Here is a 17042-nt window from a genome sequence, read left to right as displayed (position 1 = left end):
GGCTCATGACAACCTGGAAATCCAAATTCTCTATATCCAGTTTCTAGACTGTTGAGCATTAGGCTGCTTTCCAAGTAAAGACATCTATTCAAACCCATGGGTTCCATTGTCCAGGCAGGATGGTGAGTAAGCTGTCCAGGACACCTCCTGGTAGTTGCTCTACACACACACCCATTCCGTGTTCTGTCCACACACCCATTCCCCTAGTCAGTCAGAGTCCACACCACACCCAGGGTCTACACACCCACATCAGATCATGAGAGCTCCCTTGACACCTCATGCCGCAAGGTCTTCTACTAACACCAAGTTCAGAAGAACGGCAAAGGTGACAGCAGAGTGTCGGGGCATTTGCCCATTCCCGCTGCTGCCGTGTAAATCCAGAGGGTTGCTGTGTTCTGGTACACATGCTGTCTAGCACAGACTTAGCCAGGAAGCCCCTTCCTCAGAACTGTTTGAGCACAGCTTAACAATGTGCAAGCATTTGTTTATAAGCCAGATAGATTTCTGTGCCAGTACATAAAATGAGCCTTACATAATACATTAAACAGATACTTTTCATTCAGATGAATTTCAACTTTTAAATATTTTTATTTTGATAATAGTGCAAGAGATGACTTTACCCTGGTGATTGAAGAATTTATGGCTGGACATGCTGCAAGATAGTGATGCAGGAACCTGTTCCTGCATCTAGTTTGTCATAGCTTAGAGTTTATCAACCCTATAGTTGAGAAAACTGCCCTGCAAAAGAGTAAATTATATTACGAAATAAAGGTTTTGTGATATCTGCATTCAGGGACTATAAACATAAATTTATGTAGCATCATCTTCTAGGTAGTTGTGTGAGTCTGAAATAATTTCTCATTATATCCAGTGGTCACTGTGTCTGACTTATGTTCCTTCTGATGAGCATGTTGAATATGGAAATGGATCACTCTGCCATGTCTAGGTGTTCTCTAGGAATTTAATGATTTCTTCCACATATTTTTGCCTGAGTTTTTATTAAGGCATTTGCCCATCTCATAAGGGCAGATTCTTTTAAACTAACAGTTGTGGACTGAAGGCCCACATACCCAGGCACATAGGCAGCTTGATGAGAACAAACATGTGAGGGTCTTCACTGTCCTAACTCTGTCCTCTGGAACCAGCGTCTTCCCTCAGGATAGTTCAAGTTCTGTAGGCAGCATCTGAACAGCTTTTGAAGACCACATGCACACACCAGTGTAAACCCATGGAGTAAAATAAATAATAATAAGATTCATTTATGGCACACACTCTGTTCGTGCACTCTGTGGTGGCAATGGCTAGCTGCATGTGGCTATGTAATTGTAAATAAAATTAGATAACATTAAAAATTGCTCAATTATGTTATATACATTTCAAGGGTTAGTAGAACATGCAGTTCCATTTTGGAAACTATAGACAGAGAAGAAAATGCTTCCAACACAACAGGAAGTTCTGGGGTCAGAAATAAGTGATCAGGGACCAGCATTTTCACCAGACCTCCCAGTTTGTCTTGTTCCCTACTCAGGTGGCACCCCTTTGCTAAAGCCTGCTCTTAAAGGTTCTTCTAAGTTTGCTGTGGCTTAAAGCATAATTCTGCTTGTCTTTTATAGATATCAACGAGTGCTCCCTGAGCGACAATCTCTGTAGGAATGGCAAATGTGTGAACATGATCGGAGCCTACCAGTGCTCTTGCAATCCTGGATACCAGGCCACACCAGACCGCCAGGGCTGTATAGGTAAGGGCGGACCACACAGGTCTGAGTTTCCCATCTCTCAGACCATCGAGCTTTGGCACCAAATATGTCCTAAAGCCTACGAGGGTCCTTTGTACTAGGAATGAATGCAAGCAGGGGTCAGATGGTTTGTTGATTTGGCAGAAACCCCACTGGTCTTATCATAAAAAGTACTCCAAACTCCATAGTCGTTATATGTCTGGGTTCTTCCTTTCTCAGCCAGTGGGCTAAACAGAATGCTATATACAAGGAAGTGAAAGGGATTAAGGGTGATTAATGGTATAAACTTGATCAGTACCAATAGTATAAAGACAAATCCAAAGCTACTCAAGCATCAGCGTTTTGAAAAGAAGATGCAGCCACCATCCCTTCGGACGGGCGTCTACTTGGCATCTAACATGCACGTGATATCTGCACAGATATCGATGAATGTATGATCATGAACGGCGGCTGCGACACCCAGTGCACCAACTCGGAAGGAAGCTACGAGTGCAGCTGCAGTGAGGGGTATGCACTGATGCCAGATGGGAGATCGTGTGCAGGTACAGAAAAGATACGCTAAATGCGCATGCTACGGTTGCTCTCTTACAAATGTGGCTCCAGACTCGGTCGCGGAGAGCCCAGCGGAGGAAATGTATTTGGGACCGAGGAGAGCCGTTCTTGCTTTCACTGGGCGTTAACTTTGTGTCATCAGATATCGATGAGTGTGAAAACAATCCTGACGTCTGCGATGGTGGCCAGTGTACCAACATTCCCGGGGAGTACCGCTGCCTCTGTTACGATGGCTTCATGGCTTCAATGGACATGAAAACGTGCATCGGTGAGTATCAGAAGTCAGTGGCAACTCTTTATTGTTCTCTATTGTTGAGACCACCATACAGAGTGAAATATAATGAGTATCCCATCTCCCTCTCTTCCCGCATCTCCTCAAACGTGGTCCTGGAGACCACCTACCACATCTATGCTTCAGTTTTAGTTGGGTTGATCTCGTACAAGTAACCACAGCCACTGTGAGGTCATGCATGTGATAGCCATGGCATGTCCAGAAGACAGCATGTCACTCTCCAGCAAATGAGAGTTTGATACATGCATGAACACACATCCACATGGAAAGAAGACTTATTTCACTGTTACTTTGCAGATCTGAGCCATTTTGCCCGAACTGTAAAATCTGAAAAAGAATTATTTCAGACACCCTTAAAGGCACATAGTACTTACCTGCAATACAAGTCTTCCAAGGGGGGGCCACAGTTTCAATTTTATCTGTTTATTTCAGTACAGTGCTATTCAGATTAAAAGGTGGCTTTTAAATTAATGTGATAGCAGTAACCAGAACATATGTTTTCCAGATGTGAATGAGTGTGACTTGAATCCCAACATCTGCATGTTTGGGGAGTGTGAGAACACGAAGGGCTCTTTCATCTGCCATTGTCAGCTGGGCTATTCGGTGAAGAAGGGGACCACAGGATGTACAGGTAGGGCTCCATCTCATGTCTGCTAGACTTCAGCCTCAGAGGTTTCAAAAGCAGCCATCGCTTCAGCCTTCAGCATCCTTGGGCCAGTCCACCAGGATATGACTGTCATGTGATATGTAACCGACTCTTACCTTTACCATGCATCGTGTCTGAGGTGCACACTGCTGGAGTCACCCAGTAGGAAGGAGTGGACCGAGTCCGCCCTGCTTCTGATGGGTCTGCAGCATCGTTCAGTTGCTCAGCTTGATTACTGCCCAGATGGAGGGCCCGCATAAAGAAAGAAAAAACAGTTTTTCATGTTGGGGTGACCCCCCAACCATAAAATTATTTTTGTTGCCATAGTGTGAATTCTAATTGGTCTTAATAACAAACTCCCAGAGTCAAAGATAGGGGTAAATGAAGAAAGGTAAGCGAGACAAAGGAGCAAGCCATAGCCACCTCTCACCTCACCAACTTCCCAGGTGAAAATGGGCCACGCTCCCATCTCCGCCCGGCTTTATCACTTCTTTTCTCTGCCCAGTCATATTGATTACTGTTTCCTCCTCCCAGGCACTGGGATTAAAGGTCTGTGCCACCACTGCCTGCCCTCTCTGGTTAGCTAGCTCCACGCTCTAATCTTCAGACAAGCTTTATCCGATAGAGCAAAATATCACCACGCATTGCTACTTCATAACTTTAATTTTGCTTCTATTATGAATCGTAATATAAATGGCTGTGTTTTCCAGTGGTCTTAGGGAATCCCTGTGAAAGGACCATTTAACCCCCCAAAGGCGTTGTGACACACAGGTTATAACCACTGTCTTAAAGGATCCAAATCTTCATTTAGTTTGCAATGTTAAACTGTTAATACGTTCTTAGGTTCTATTTAGACTGCCTTACAACCATGATTTCTTCTTTTATACTCTCTCCTCCCCCACCATTACCTCTCTCCTTTTTTCTCTCTTCACTCCTTCACCTCCTGCCTCGTTTTTACTATTTAGTTTTATCCCATAGCATGCAGATATGACTAGGAAACATCTTAATAGTGGTCTGGCTAGTTGCCTCCTGAATGCTCATGTTTAGGTCCCTCTATAGGATTTTGTTCAAGGCCGCAGTGAGAAGCTCTGGCTGCAGGGAAAGCTTCAGCTGCCCCTCCAGGAGCAGGCAGATGATGAGGATTGAGGGCAAGACTTTACTAATAACAGAGGGGGTGGAAGCCAGGAGTGTGTGCTCAGTATCAGTTCAGCTGTGGCGGCCAGTAGTCAGTGAGCGGCTAGAACAGATAAGAATCATATCCTAGAAGTTTTAGGAAGCCAAATTGACAGAGTTATACACAAGTATATATGTTCTGCATAAACACATTCACACAGCTGTGCATGGCTTTACAAAGGGCATACATCACAAGAAAGTGTCCTTAGATGAATTCATCTGCATGTTAGCTTCAGCCGCGTGTCCAGGCATTACAAGCTCATGGGACCATTGTCATGTACATGGTTTGCTGTTGACCAAAATGTCTTCAGGCTGCACATGACTGAATAAATTACATATATGTGTTTCTGTGCAGTATTTGTGAACATAAACACAGGCTGGTGAGCATTGGTCCCCTTTCAGGCCACATCTGAAGAGAGCATTCTTTACATATTCTCAGATAAGAAAGAAAAAACAAAAGCACACACATAAGTGACCATTTACAAAAGCTCTGAGTATATGTGTAGCTTTGATTGTGTGTGTGTGATGTTGGAAGTTAATCCTAGGTGTTTACACATGCCAAGTAAACATTCTAACCCCATCTACATTGGGGCATTGACTTTTAAAATGAAGGGTGGACTTTTTTTTTTAAATCAGGCTCATTCTTATCTTCATGAAAATATGTGATAAATATTAATAGGAAAGAACAGTAAAGTCTTTTTCAAAAATCTCTCCTGAAATGTGTCTTTATATCCTTCCCACGGAGTTTTGAATGGGCCTTTGCAACATGTGGGGGCTGTCACTCATATCCGCAGGGGACAACAGCTGCGCTTTCTCCTTCCAACAGCAAGTTCTTGGAGAGAAGGACTTGTTTGGTCATGATCATGAAGTCTTATATCTTACCGCAGTGAAAAACGACTTAGAGACTAAGGTGGTATCAGTGTTTCTCGTACAAGCCCCGCGTTTATCCTAAACTGTTGTCTTACGGAAACATACTTGGAAGTAGACTTAATTCGCTCATGCTTCATCTTTTCCTTTTAAACTCTGGTTTCTCAGATGTGGATGAGTGTGAAATTGGTGCCCACAACTGCGACATGCATGCCTCGTGTCTGAATGTCCCCGGAAGCTTCAAGTGCAGCTGCCGAGAAGGCTGGGTGGGAAACGGCATCAAATGTATTGGTGAGTTTGCAAAGAGGAAAACCCTTCTCGAAGGGCCAGCATCCCGCGTGGCTCTTCCTTGCACACACGCTAACCAACACTCCAAACGGGAACCTCCTCTTCGCTTTCTGTTTATTCTCTCGTAAATCAAAGCTATCTTTGGTTGCAGGGATAATTCCTGTCTGAGTGTTTCCTTAGCTTTAATATAAATGGTCAAATTACAACAGGATGCTTTGGCATCTGCCTTTTCATGCATGTTGCTCAGTCGAAAAAAAATTATTTGATGTGCGGCCAGTGATCTAAACAGCTGTAACATGAAAAACAGCTAATGTGTTTTCCCGGTCTTTCCATAGAGTAATCAGTGTGGTTTGAGAGCCAGTGAAGGCCAGGGTGGAAACAAAGGGGTTTTTCACATGGCCTTAAGATGGGAGGAAGTGGACAGTTGTTAGTATTAAGATTGTCCTTGCAGGCAAAGCTAAGTATTTTTGTTGAATTCCAAGAAGTCTAACTTGAAAAAGGGAGACTAGGAAAATCTTTCTCCCTGGGTTCTATAACTCTTGAACTAAAGCCTAATAATACTGTATAGCCCTGAGGCAGGGGACTGGATTATACTCTGGGTGTCATTCATGAAGCGGTTTAATATGTCCATACTGTGACAATAAAGAATATTTCCAGCTGGTAAGCATTACCCAGGTCAATTTAAAATAGAAGAAGGAGAGGGGAAAAAAAAGCCATCTGATGTCCCCATGGTGACTTCTCAGGAAAAGCTTATAGGCCCATAGTAAGGATTAAATAAAAAAAAAAAAAACCTTTAATATCTCTTGCCAATAATGAAAATTAATTTGAGTAAAGCTTGGCTCTCCAGCCACATGTTTCATACTTGTCCACTATTTAAAGCCAATTGCAGAATGTGTATTATTGTAGTTGGCAAATGATTTGCTGTATGGCCCCCTATGTCAGCCTCCTCAGTCCGACCGTAAACCTATTTCCAGGCCAGCCACACCCGCTAGCATTAATCTCATGATTGTACAGGCAGGCCTGTCCTCCTTGCCGTTTTTCTTGTCCCATGTGCCTCAGATTTTTCTCTTAGTTTCCATTTTATGTGCTTCATGTCCATCTGTCAGTCTGGCCAAGACTGCCTGCCCCAAGATGAGGCACTAGAGGGTTCAGTCACCAGGGCTCCCTCTTCATGGCCTTCCTGAGTCACTTCCCTACCCTCCCTCCCCCCCCACCTCAGTCCCCTCTCTTCTGCTCTCCCCTCCTCCTGTTCCCTCCCCTCTCCATCTCCCCCTCTTCTCCCTCTTCTCTGCCCCTTCTGCCCCACCCCCTTTCCCTCTTCCTTTTCCCTTTTGTCCTCCCCCTCCCTTCCCCATATTCACTTATTCTTCAGACAGCAGTAGCAGAATCTTAAGCCTCTCTTCACACAGCTTCCTCTCCGAGGTTTACAGGTCCCTGCAGCATTTTCTAGCTCCACCGTCCCCTGCCCTGGCCCCTGTGTTGTGCTTTGCCACTCCCCTTGTCATGAACGCCACATTCTGTACTTTTCCTCTTGAGTGGCCCTGTCTCCATTGTCCTCTATGAGAAACACCCTTCTCTCCTACTCAGTCAAGTTAGGCCCCTTCATCCCTGGAAGAGGGGGTCTGAAGTTGATTAAAAGTTACCTCTTCAATGGGTTCTTTCTTCTTCCCTGAATTTCAGATTAGGTTGTATCTGGAACCTGCTTCATGGTCTCTAGAAAAATACAGCATTCTTTCTTTCCTGTGTTTGACATGCATCCCTTCCAATAGGCTGTTAATTCCATGAAAGAAAGAACCACATCTCTCTTCCCATCTTATAAAATTAATTTAGAACTCTACGCTGACTCTCTTCTCGCAGATGCTATCTCCCAAACAGATTGTCTCACAGTGATAAGAGAACCGGCAGTAAGAGCCACCATAGGTGGAGGCCAGCGTGAAATCTGAGTCCAGATTCCTTTAAGTGTTTTATGAATACGTCATACATGTATTGAATTGGTAGCTGGAGCCACAGTTATGATATGAATATTTTGGATTATGAACCTAAAATCTGAGGGCTATAGAGTACTGTCCTTCCAGATAAGCTAAAATAAAATCAGTTTGGGCTGGCTCACGCTTTTGCAAGTCCCACACTTGCCCGGCATTCGGATGTCCCATCTTCATTGCTGATCTTTGTCATGTTGGCTCCTCACACAGATCTGGATGAGTGCTCGAATGGAACCCACCAGTGCAGCATAAATGCTCAATGTGTCAACACCCCAGGCTCATACCGATGCGCCTGCTCAGAAGGTTTCACTGGAGATGGCTTTACTTGCTCAGGTGAGTGACAGACCTGCGGAGTGCTCCCATATGCTCAGGACACCAAATATGCTTTCCTTGTCTTAAGAAAACCGTGAAGAACACAGAAATAATTGTCTGTGCTTCTACTTGACCTGTGAATGAGCACATACCTTTATCATCCTTTAAACACAGAAACCTGAAAAAGATTCCAGAGAATGAGGACGTTCTAAAGTAATGACGTCTCTCTTTTCCTATACTGTTAATTGAAAGACCCCCAACCCTAGTCTCCATCTTAAGATGTTTTTGTGATCAACTAGGGAAAAACAGGATACCTATGAGCGGCAGAAGCAGCCTTGAGATCAGCTGCACCTGCCAAAGAGGCAAAAACAGGATATCTGTGGGCGGCAGGAGCAGTCTTGAGAAAAACACCCAGTCCTTTGTACATCAAAGCTCGGGAGGCAGAAACTGGCTGAAAACTGGCTTAATTTAGACTTGTTTTCGTTCTTAAGGTTCTGACAACTGGTTAACAGCTTTAAGTGCACAATCTATACAATTAATACAGGTTATATATGAACTATAAGGTATGCTGAACCAGAGAATACTGACAGTATACTGTACAATAGCCTTACCAGTTAGTGCTGTGGACCATTTCTACCAAAAGGAAATGCATTTGTTTTTATCCTGTTAGACTTGTTTTTATCCTGTTAGACTTGTTTTTATCCTGTTAGACTTGTTTTTTTTTTCCTGATGTTGATCCCCCCCATATGTTAATTTGAGTTGACCAATGATATTGCTGTTGCTATAGTTCCCTGTTATGTAACCCTGAGACCCTATAAATGCTTGCTGGAAAAATACCAAGGGGGCTCATTCTCATTGGAGTAGTGAGTACCTCGTTGGCGCCTTCGACATTAAGGAATCCTCTTGCCTTTTGCATCTATTGGTGTGGCTTATTGAGTCTGGGGGATCCTTCCCTGAACCCTAGAAATTAGGGTCTCTCATTAATGACAATCGCTACCTCTTACTACTTGATAAAGTACCCATCAGAAAAACACAGGTGTTGGGGGAGGCACCTGGGTTCACAGTGTTTATGCTGCTTACTCTAGTGTAAACCTACCTACATGAGTAGTCAGGGTGACCTCAGCTCTTCTCATTTTTATTATTTCTTTTAAAAAAACAATCCTTTCTCATTTTACATACCAATCCCAGTTTCCTCTCCCTCTCCCCTCCAAAAAAAAAAAAAATGCCCAGGGTTTCAGCACAGAATTCTACCAGAACTTCATGAAAGAGGAGGGAGCTCTTCTCATTTTAAATTAGACATAGCAACCATAGCGGCATTTTTTATCACTAAGTGGATGATCTGGGGGAACTTCTCAGTTCTCGAAGATGGGATGTGTAATGTCCCTTTCTAAGAGAGGTCATCAAAGCTGCTTATTATCCTCCTTGGAGTTTTACTAGCTCTTGTCCCAGGTTTGAGAGGATTAAATGGGATAACAGAAGACACAGAGGACTTAGGAAGCCACCACGTAAACTTCAGTACACACTGGTTGCTGTTTCCCTCCTGCCCGCTCCCAGGTCTCAAGGTTGAAAGGTCGTCTCATTACACCCATGTGTAAGACTAGATCGTCCTTTTGGGCAAGAAAATGACTTTTTGCTTTACAAGACAGGTGTCTCCAGCTGATGGTCATTCAACCTGTAAACTCATAATTATAAGACTAGGTCTGCAATTAGTCAAAGTGCAGACTCACACTCCCTCTCTGTAGAGCCTTGGCTGTTACGTATTTCCTGGACTTTGTATGGGATGTAGTGTCAAAGAAAGAATGGTGTTGGTGGCAAACACATCTACACCCAGAATGGGGCCTGATGGGACTCTTGCAGCTCTTTTGGCCTCTCTCAGCCTGGATTTTTTTTTCTAGTGAACTCAATAAAAACTGCATGCCTGGTGATGGCCATGCCACCTGGCTCAGGACACGCTGACATCTGCCCCCTTCCCCTTCTCTGCTTCCTAGAATTAAGTAACTCATCTTGAAGGCCTTTGAAAAGTATTCATCTGTATATTTTGGTGAGACTTTAATAGTAGGAAGGAAGCTTTGTTTCCATGGCATCTGTCATTTTCTCTAAGACGCCTCAGTTGGGGAAACAGGGAAGTCCATTGCTGTGCTTTTCTATGAATGAGCAGGATCCCATCTACTAATACTGCTTTTAATACCGATTCATCAATGGGTATTAAGGAGAACTGAGAGAAACTCCATCCATCTCTATTAGAGCCCAGTGTTAGGTGTGTAAGTCAGGGAGCATCTGTCTCGGGCCTTGGACCCACTCTAGCGCGTGGGTTAATTGGTGCTTCGTATTAATGAACCCCAACTCCAGCCGCCGAAACAGATATCTTTTTTGAGCAAGGAGACAAACGCCTTGGGAAATTTGGAACATGACAGAGATGTCTTCTTATCCTGTAGATGTCGACGAGTGTGCAGAGAACATCAACCTGTGTGAGAATGGCCAGTGCCTGAACGTCCCGGGAGCTTACCGCTGTGAGTGCGAGATGGGCTTCACCCCAGCCTCAGACAGCAGGTCCTGCCAAGGTGGGTTGCCAGGCTTCCAATTCATTTTCAAGTTGGATCAGCTGCAGCAAATGAAACCACGGAAAGGGCTGGAACGGGCTCCACCTGGAAGCAGAATACACAGCGCATACAGCACATATAAAAGCCTCTCGTTTAAGCGTGGATTATTTTGCGGGATGAATAATGAGGAAGGCTGGCTTTCATCTCTTATGAGATATTTCTGGCTAAGCGCCAATAGTTGGAAGTTTGGCTTATTCTTTCTTCTTTCTTTTGGTTAAGCCATTTCTTTCTTCCTTTGGTGTCACTAAATGAATGGCATGTGGCACACCTCTTCTGGTTTTAAAGGGTGATCTGTTGCCCACCTCAGCCATCTCTGTTTACCATGCTCGGTACAGTCAAAGCAGCTTGTTCCTGGCATTTCCTTTTGTGTTTGAGGCTGTGGTGTGTGAGGCTGAGACTAGAAGCCTCCTATGTCCATCAAGGACTTGTTTCCCCCTTTTGTCCAAGGGGGGAAAAATGGATTTTCTTTTAAGTTCTCAATTCACAGTACATGGAGTTTGGGCCATCAACCTGCTATAGGAAATATAATATGATTGAAGAATGAAAAGAATGTAGCTTCATTGTGAGACTGTGGAACGTCAACAAAAGTTGCCATTCATAGAAACATTTTTTTTTCAAAAAACGACTTCCCCCAACTCCAAACCTGGCTCCTCCTCTTCCTTCCCCTCTTCCCCCTCAAGCTAACGATGGGGGAAAGATGATAAAATGAAACAAATTCCAGGCCCTCCCCCTACCATAGTGTGAAAGAAACGGCAAGCACCAGCACAGACTCACAAACACAAGCAAACTGTACTGGGAGACTCAAAGGCAAACCTCACCCTGCCCCACCACCAGAAAGTAGATATTAAGAGAGAAATGATGCCTGCGAGGCGGTGTTGTCCAGGAAATTATTCATTAGGATTGATTGCATCTGCGCATGGTGGAAGGTGGAGGTCCTAGGAGAAGATGGCATCAGCAGTGCGTTAGGTCTCATTTGAATTGTATCGGCCATATGGTTTTCCCATACCCCAGCTTACATAGCTGCCGCGTTAGTATAAACAGGATGCTTTTGCTAAAGTTCATTCCACAGCAAAATGTGTGCTCAGAAAGACAGTGCCATTCTCTCTCCACTACCGACAGTTTATTTGCAGCCTACATGAAGAAATCTTAGCGCTCCCTCCTTAGCCCTCAACACAGGGCAAGATACATTTGAATACTGGCTGAACATTTAACACGATTTGAACAGTTCCTTAAACCTAAGACAGTTAGAACAAATTAGTGTACCTATTTTAAGTAGCCAGGAGACCCTTCTGATTTAAGCTACAACTATTTCAAGATAGTGGTTTGGATGACTTATCTATGGACCCTGCAAAATGACTCAGCAAGTAAAGGTGCTTGCCACCAAGCCTGGTGACATGAGGCTCATCCCTGGAAGAAAAGGACTACTTTCCACAAATCACCTTCTCACGTCCATGTGCAAGCCACGATGTGTGCATTTACACACACACACGCGCACACACATACACACACATGCACACACATGCACACACACACATATACACACTAAATAACTGTTATATTTAAAAATCATTTTTAAAGAATTGTTTCCTCAAAAAATAGTTTAAGATTTTATCTTTGATTACATGAGTGGGTCTGTGTGCTGTGGAGTAGGGCGGGATGTGTGCATGTGAGCATGCATTGCCCGTGGAGCCCAGAAGAGGGTATCAAATCCCTGAAGCTGGATTGACAGATGGCTGTGCCTCACTGAGTGTGGCTGCTAGGAATCATGCCCAGGTCCTCTGGAAGAGCAGTACGCGCCCTAACCTACTGAGCCTCCTCCCCTGCTCTGTTGGTAGAGATATTCTAACAAAATACAAATTTATGGGCAGTGGATCATGTTAGTTCATGGCATAAAGAACAGTATTTTCTACATGTCTATAAATGATTTTATGGTGATAGGTCAGATTATAAAACAAACTAATGTTGTGTTAAAGACTTTTTTTACCAAACAATTAGTATTTAGTGTTATGTTGTTTTCTATTTCAATATGCCGATTACAAACTATGTACTGTCTATATGAATTAGGAAGAGTCTTCCATTTACTTTTGCTTTTTAAAATTTCTCTAATTTCATTTAATTTTCATATCCTATTTATACTGCCTAAGCTGGCACTTCCTATTAGAGTGTATTATAATCCAAAACAATTGGGTCTCAGGTGTAGCTCAGTGGTAAAGCACTTGCCTAGCATGTGTGAGTCTCTACGTTAGATGGCTAACCCTCTAGAAAGGGGAAAAAGCATAAGATACCCATTGAACCAAAGCAGGACTTGTTTAATATCTTACCCTGCGGATAAGTGTGCCTTACTCACCATTTGAACTATTTGTCCAGCTAAAGACAAAGAAAAAAATGTTACTGCTCATAAATATCCTAGAATTTAGAGAAATTCATTATTACATATTAAAAGTGTTAAATGTCTTTGCAAACAAGAGGTGACCTTATTTTTTTGGTGTGTGCCCTCAGATATTGATGAATGCTCCTTCCAGAACATTTGTGTCTTTGGAACATGTAACAATTTGCCTGGGATGTTTCACTGTATCTGTGACGATGGCTACGAACTGGACAGGACAGGAGGAAACTGTACAGGTACCCCAGCCGGGGCACGGGGTGTCATGAGAATACCTGTGTTCTCATGGCTTGGCATAGTATTCCATACAAAATACATAAACTCCTCAAATTTTTCTGAAGTTACTTGCACATCAGGCTATGAATGTTTTTGAAAAAGAAAAGTACATTCTGACACATTTACTTTCTACTATGGAATTTATTAGTGTTTAGATAAACAACTTCATTATTTAATACAAAACTAGTAAGCATTCATGTATTGTGTAAACATATTGAATTTGTACATGTATTTCATTTTTTCTTAATTTTTAATAGAATTTATTAACAAACTTTCAAATAAAAAAAAAATCACACACCAGAATTAACCAGACCTAAAGTCTACAACCTCGGTGAACTTCTACACAGGTTGAATAGCAATTCTCAACCTGTGGAGCTTCTCAATGGATTCTTCTATTTTTCTTTCTGTTTGTGTTTTTTTTATTCTGCTTTGCTTTTTGTTTTTGTTTTGTTTTTCAAGACAGGATTTCTCCGCATAAAAACCTTAGCTGTCCTGGAACTAGTTCTTATAGACCAGGCTGGCCTCAAACTCACAGAGATCTACCTACCTCTGTCTCCTGGGTGTTGAATTTAAAGGCCTGCATCACCATCACCCAGCCTGGATTCTTCATCTTTCTTAAGCAGATCATTTTCCTTCCTCAGAATGCAGCATTTGATTATTGCTTATATATTAAGTTATTAAACGGCACTGTTGAAAATGCCATTTTCTACAGTTCCAGACCTTTCTGGTCTACATAGTGAATTTTAGGCCAGCCAGGTTTAGAAAGTATAATCCTATTGTCTCCCCCTATACCCTCAAAAGATATACATTAACATGCTCACAGACACACACACATCTGCTCACACATGCACACACATACATGAATGCACATACATGTGCACTGTACCTATATGCACACACTTATATCGACTCTTCACCATAGCAAAACCTATTCTATGTTTGTGTCAAATCTGTTTTCATTCTGTTGAGTCTTCCACAACAATCTTTAATAACTTGGGGGAGGGGGGGGAAGATCCACTCAGTTCCTCGGAAAAGCACTTCACGTGTAGAAGTAAAGATGCTAACATGGGCATCTTATATGTTCACAGATATAGATGAGTGTGCAGATCCCATAAACTGTGTCAATGGCCTGTGTGTGAACACGCCCGGCCGCTATGAGTGTAACTGCCCATCTGACTTTCAGCTGAACCCCACGGGCGTGGGCTGTGTCGGTAAGTGAAAGGCAAATGATGTAAGTAGAATCAGACAGACAGAGCTGAGTATTTAAATTCTCTTGACGATGAACTATAATGCGTACTTGATATAATTCACTTAGCGAAAACAGCCTGATCACTTAAGAAGCGCTCTAGACGATTCCAAGTTTATAATCTGAAGGACAACTTTTGAGTACAAAACCAAGAAAAGAGGTAGTAGATATTTGAGTTAGCAATGGCTAAATCCTTACTAAAATAAGTAATTTTTTTTTCAGTATAGAGATATTTCGTTTTCCATAAATTCCATTAAAATTCCTTCAAAACATTAGAAAGAATCCAATGAATACAGATAATGAAGGACGGTGATCTTTCCAGCTGAAGAATCTACAAACCCTAAGCTTCTCTCCTGGCTTTGTAGACCAAAGATGTTAACACAGTGACTCTTTCACAGATGTCTGTAGGATGTTCATTACACTACTTGCGGTGATACAGATTTACTAGAAACCAATGTAGTAAACTGTACAGATCTTCTAATGCAATCTGAACTCTCAGGAAACTGGGGCAGGAGGTTCTTAACATTAGAGTCTAGCCTGTGCTGCAGAGAAAAACCGTATCTCAACACAGACGAACAAGAAATATAAGCATTTGGACATCATAGAACTCATACACAGTTTGGCCACAAAGCACCTGTGATTAGACACTAAAACTCAGTGTTTTACATGACAAAAATTTTAAATTAGCACATTAAAACTTTTATAAGAACACATGCAAAAGCTACCAGCAGGGCATTTGAATGGTCAGATGGGGCAGGGGAAGACAGGAAGGGAGGATAAAGATAAAAGAGGGGGAAAGGAATATTGATGAATTCAAAGCTAGCAAGGGAGGGACCATGAGTTAACCCAGTTCCTGCACCCAAGATCTGGCATCAGAAACTAGGGAAAATATTGAGACATAACAACAAGAGGCAGTCAGATGGTTGCACTGTGTGCAGCCAGAAGAGAAAGGTACTCTGTGAACTCATAAAGACTCTCAAAATACTTTGGTTGGGATGAGACCTCTTAGGGGTGGCCTGGCCTGAAGCAGTTCTTCTGAAGGATTACTTAGGCTACAAAGGCCGAAACAGACTGGACTTTGGACCAAGGGTTGAAGCTAAGAGATGAGTTGGAACGCCATTGGAGTCTAGGTTTAAAAAGATGCTGATAGCAGGAATTCAGATTAAGACTTGGATGACGTCAGTTGCCAGGTGCATTTTGAAGATAAAGTTATCAAGTCTTTTTGTTACTTGTGTGAAAGGGGAATGAGAGGGAGGGATCAGAAGTGGCAACAAGGCAGGGCAGCTGAGAAAGATGGAGACTTCCATCGACTGAAAACCCCTAAGCCTCAAGGTGAAGTAGAACAGCTCTGTGTGTGAACAAAGAGTACCCAGTTTAATTCTTGGAAGTGTTAACTTGGAAATAACTAATACCACTTAAGAGAGAAATCAGCAGAAAAGTTTAGAACTAGGAAGAAAGGTAAGAGAAGACTCTTAACTTGAGATCACTCAAAGGAAAAAGATCACTCAAAGGAAAAAGAAACTATGTAAAGCCATGGTTCAAGGTGGTAGCTACAGAGATGAGGCCACCTCCAGCGTCCCTGGAACCTTTTGCTAGAGCGCTCTAGTTTGACACTTCTGCAAACCTTGCTGTGGAGATCGATGTCAACCCATTTGGGGGTTACCAATGACAGTCAAGCAGAATGAGACTGTTAGCATGTTACAAACTTAGTTAACTTACCTACATATGTTTCCACCTCTTCACAAACCCAAGATACAGATTAACTAAACCCAATTTTCTTGTATTCACATTATTCGAAATGTCCAGAGTACCCCCAAATAAGGAATGCCTCACTGCGTTGCTTACTCCATGAACATATGGAAAACGGTCTGTGGTCTCTAGTGACTATCGTCTGTCATCATTTCTTATGGTTGATTCAAGACTTTTAAAAAGCAAGAGATTGTATTGTACAAGGAGTTAAAATGCACCCTCCACATCAGCATGCAAAATTCTGAACGCAGTCCTTGAAATGCCTTCCTGAGGGGTTCTCTCCATAGCAAGCTCCTCTGTTGTTCCGCAGACAACCGCGTGGGCAACTGTTACCTGAAGTTCGGTCCTCGAGGAGACGGGAGTCTGTCCTGCAACACAGAGATTGGGGTGGGCGTCAGTCGCTCCTCCTGCTGCTGCTCCCTGGGGAAGGCCTGGGGAAACCCCTGCGAGACGTGCCCCCCTGTAAACAGCAGTAAGTATGCAGCCGAGAGAAGAGGGAACAGAACATTCCCAGCCCAGCGTAGAAACAAGTTGCTATTGTATTCTTGGACTGGGGGCGCGGGGAGGGGTGGTTTTGGACTGTTGTCAGTGGTTGTTTTAAAATCCGCCCAGAGTGTTTTATAGAGAAGGAATTTTAGTTCCTCTCTTCCTATTTTTCTTCATTGTATTACTCTAAAAAATCATTTTAACCACAATCCAATCTGAATGGTCATAATCTCGATTCTCCATGGTATCAAAGATGAAGGCCATTCCCAGTTCTTCTTGGAGGTTGCTTGTTCAGGTCCGTAGGTGGAGTGTATCCTGAAGTCAGTCATGGGGCAGTCTAAATGGAAACATGTGTTCTGATATGCACAGAACCAAACCTTTGTACCACAGGCTCCTGACGTTTTTATTTACTTGGCAAAGCATTTGTGATATGAATTATCTAAAAGGCAGTGTT

At 42.9% G+C, this 17042-nt stretch overlaps 1 protein-coding gene across 2 annotated transcripts in view; it reads left to right on the top strand.

Moving 5' to 3' along the window:
• Window positions 1–17042, top strand: part of Fbn2 (fibrillin 2) — a 202600-nt gene that overhangs the window by 139038 nt on the left and 46520 nt on the right. For both annotated transcript variants that reach the window (XM_038330380.1, XM_038330378.1), the window contains exons 28-37: window positions 1614–1739; window positions 2156–2278; window positions 2431–2556; window positions 3086–3211; window positions 5435–5557; window positions 7747–7869; window positions 10284–10409; window positions 12948–13070; window positions 14196–14318; window positions 16413–16574. In XM_038330380.1, coding sequence (XP_038186308.1) covers window positions 1614–1739; window positions 2156–2278; window positions 2431–2556; window positions 3086–3211; window positions 5435–5557; window positions 7747–7869; window positions 10284–10409; window positions 12948–13070; window positions 14196–14318; window positions 16413–16574 — 1281 coding nt within the window. The remainder of the gene's footprint in view (window positions 1–1613; window positions 1740–2155; window positions 2279–2430; window positions 2557–3085; window positions 3212–5434; window positions 5558–7746; window positions 7870–10283; window positions 10410–12947; window positions 13071–14195; window positions 14319–16412; window positions 16575–17042) is intronic.

This window comes from Arvicola amphibius, chromosome 5 (genome assembly GCF_903992535.2).
Source record: "Arvicola amphibius chromosome 5, mArvAmp1.2, whole genome shotgun sequence".
NCBI lineage: Eukaryota > Metazoa > Chordata > Mammalia > Rodentia > Cricetidae > Arvicola > Arvicola amphibius.
This window is presented reverse-complemented; position numbering and strand designations above follow the sequence as displayed.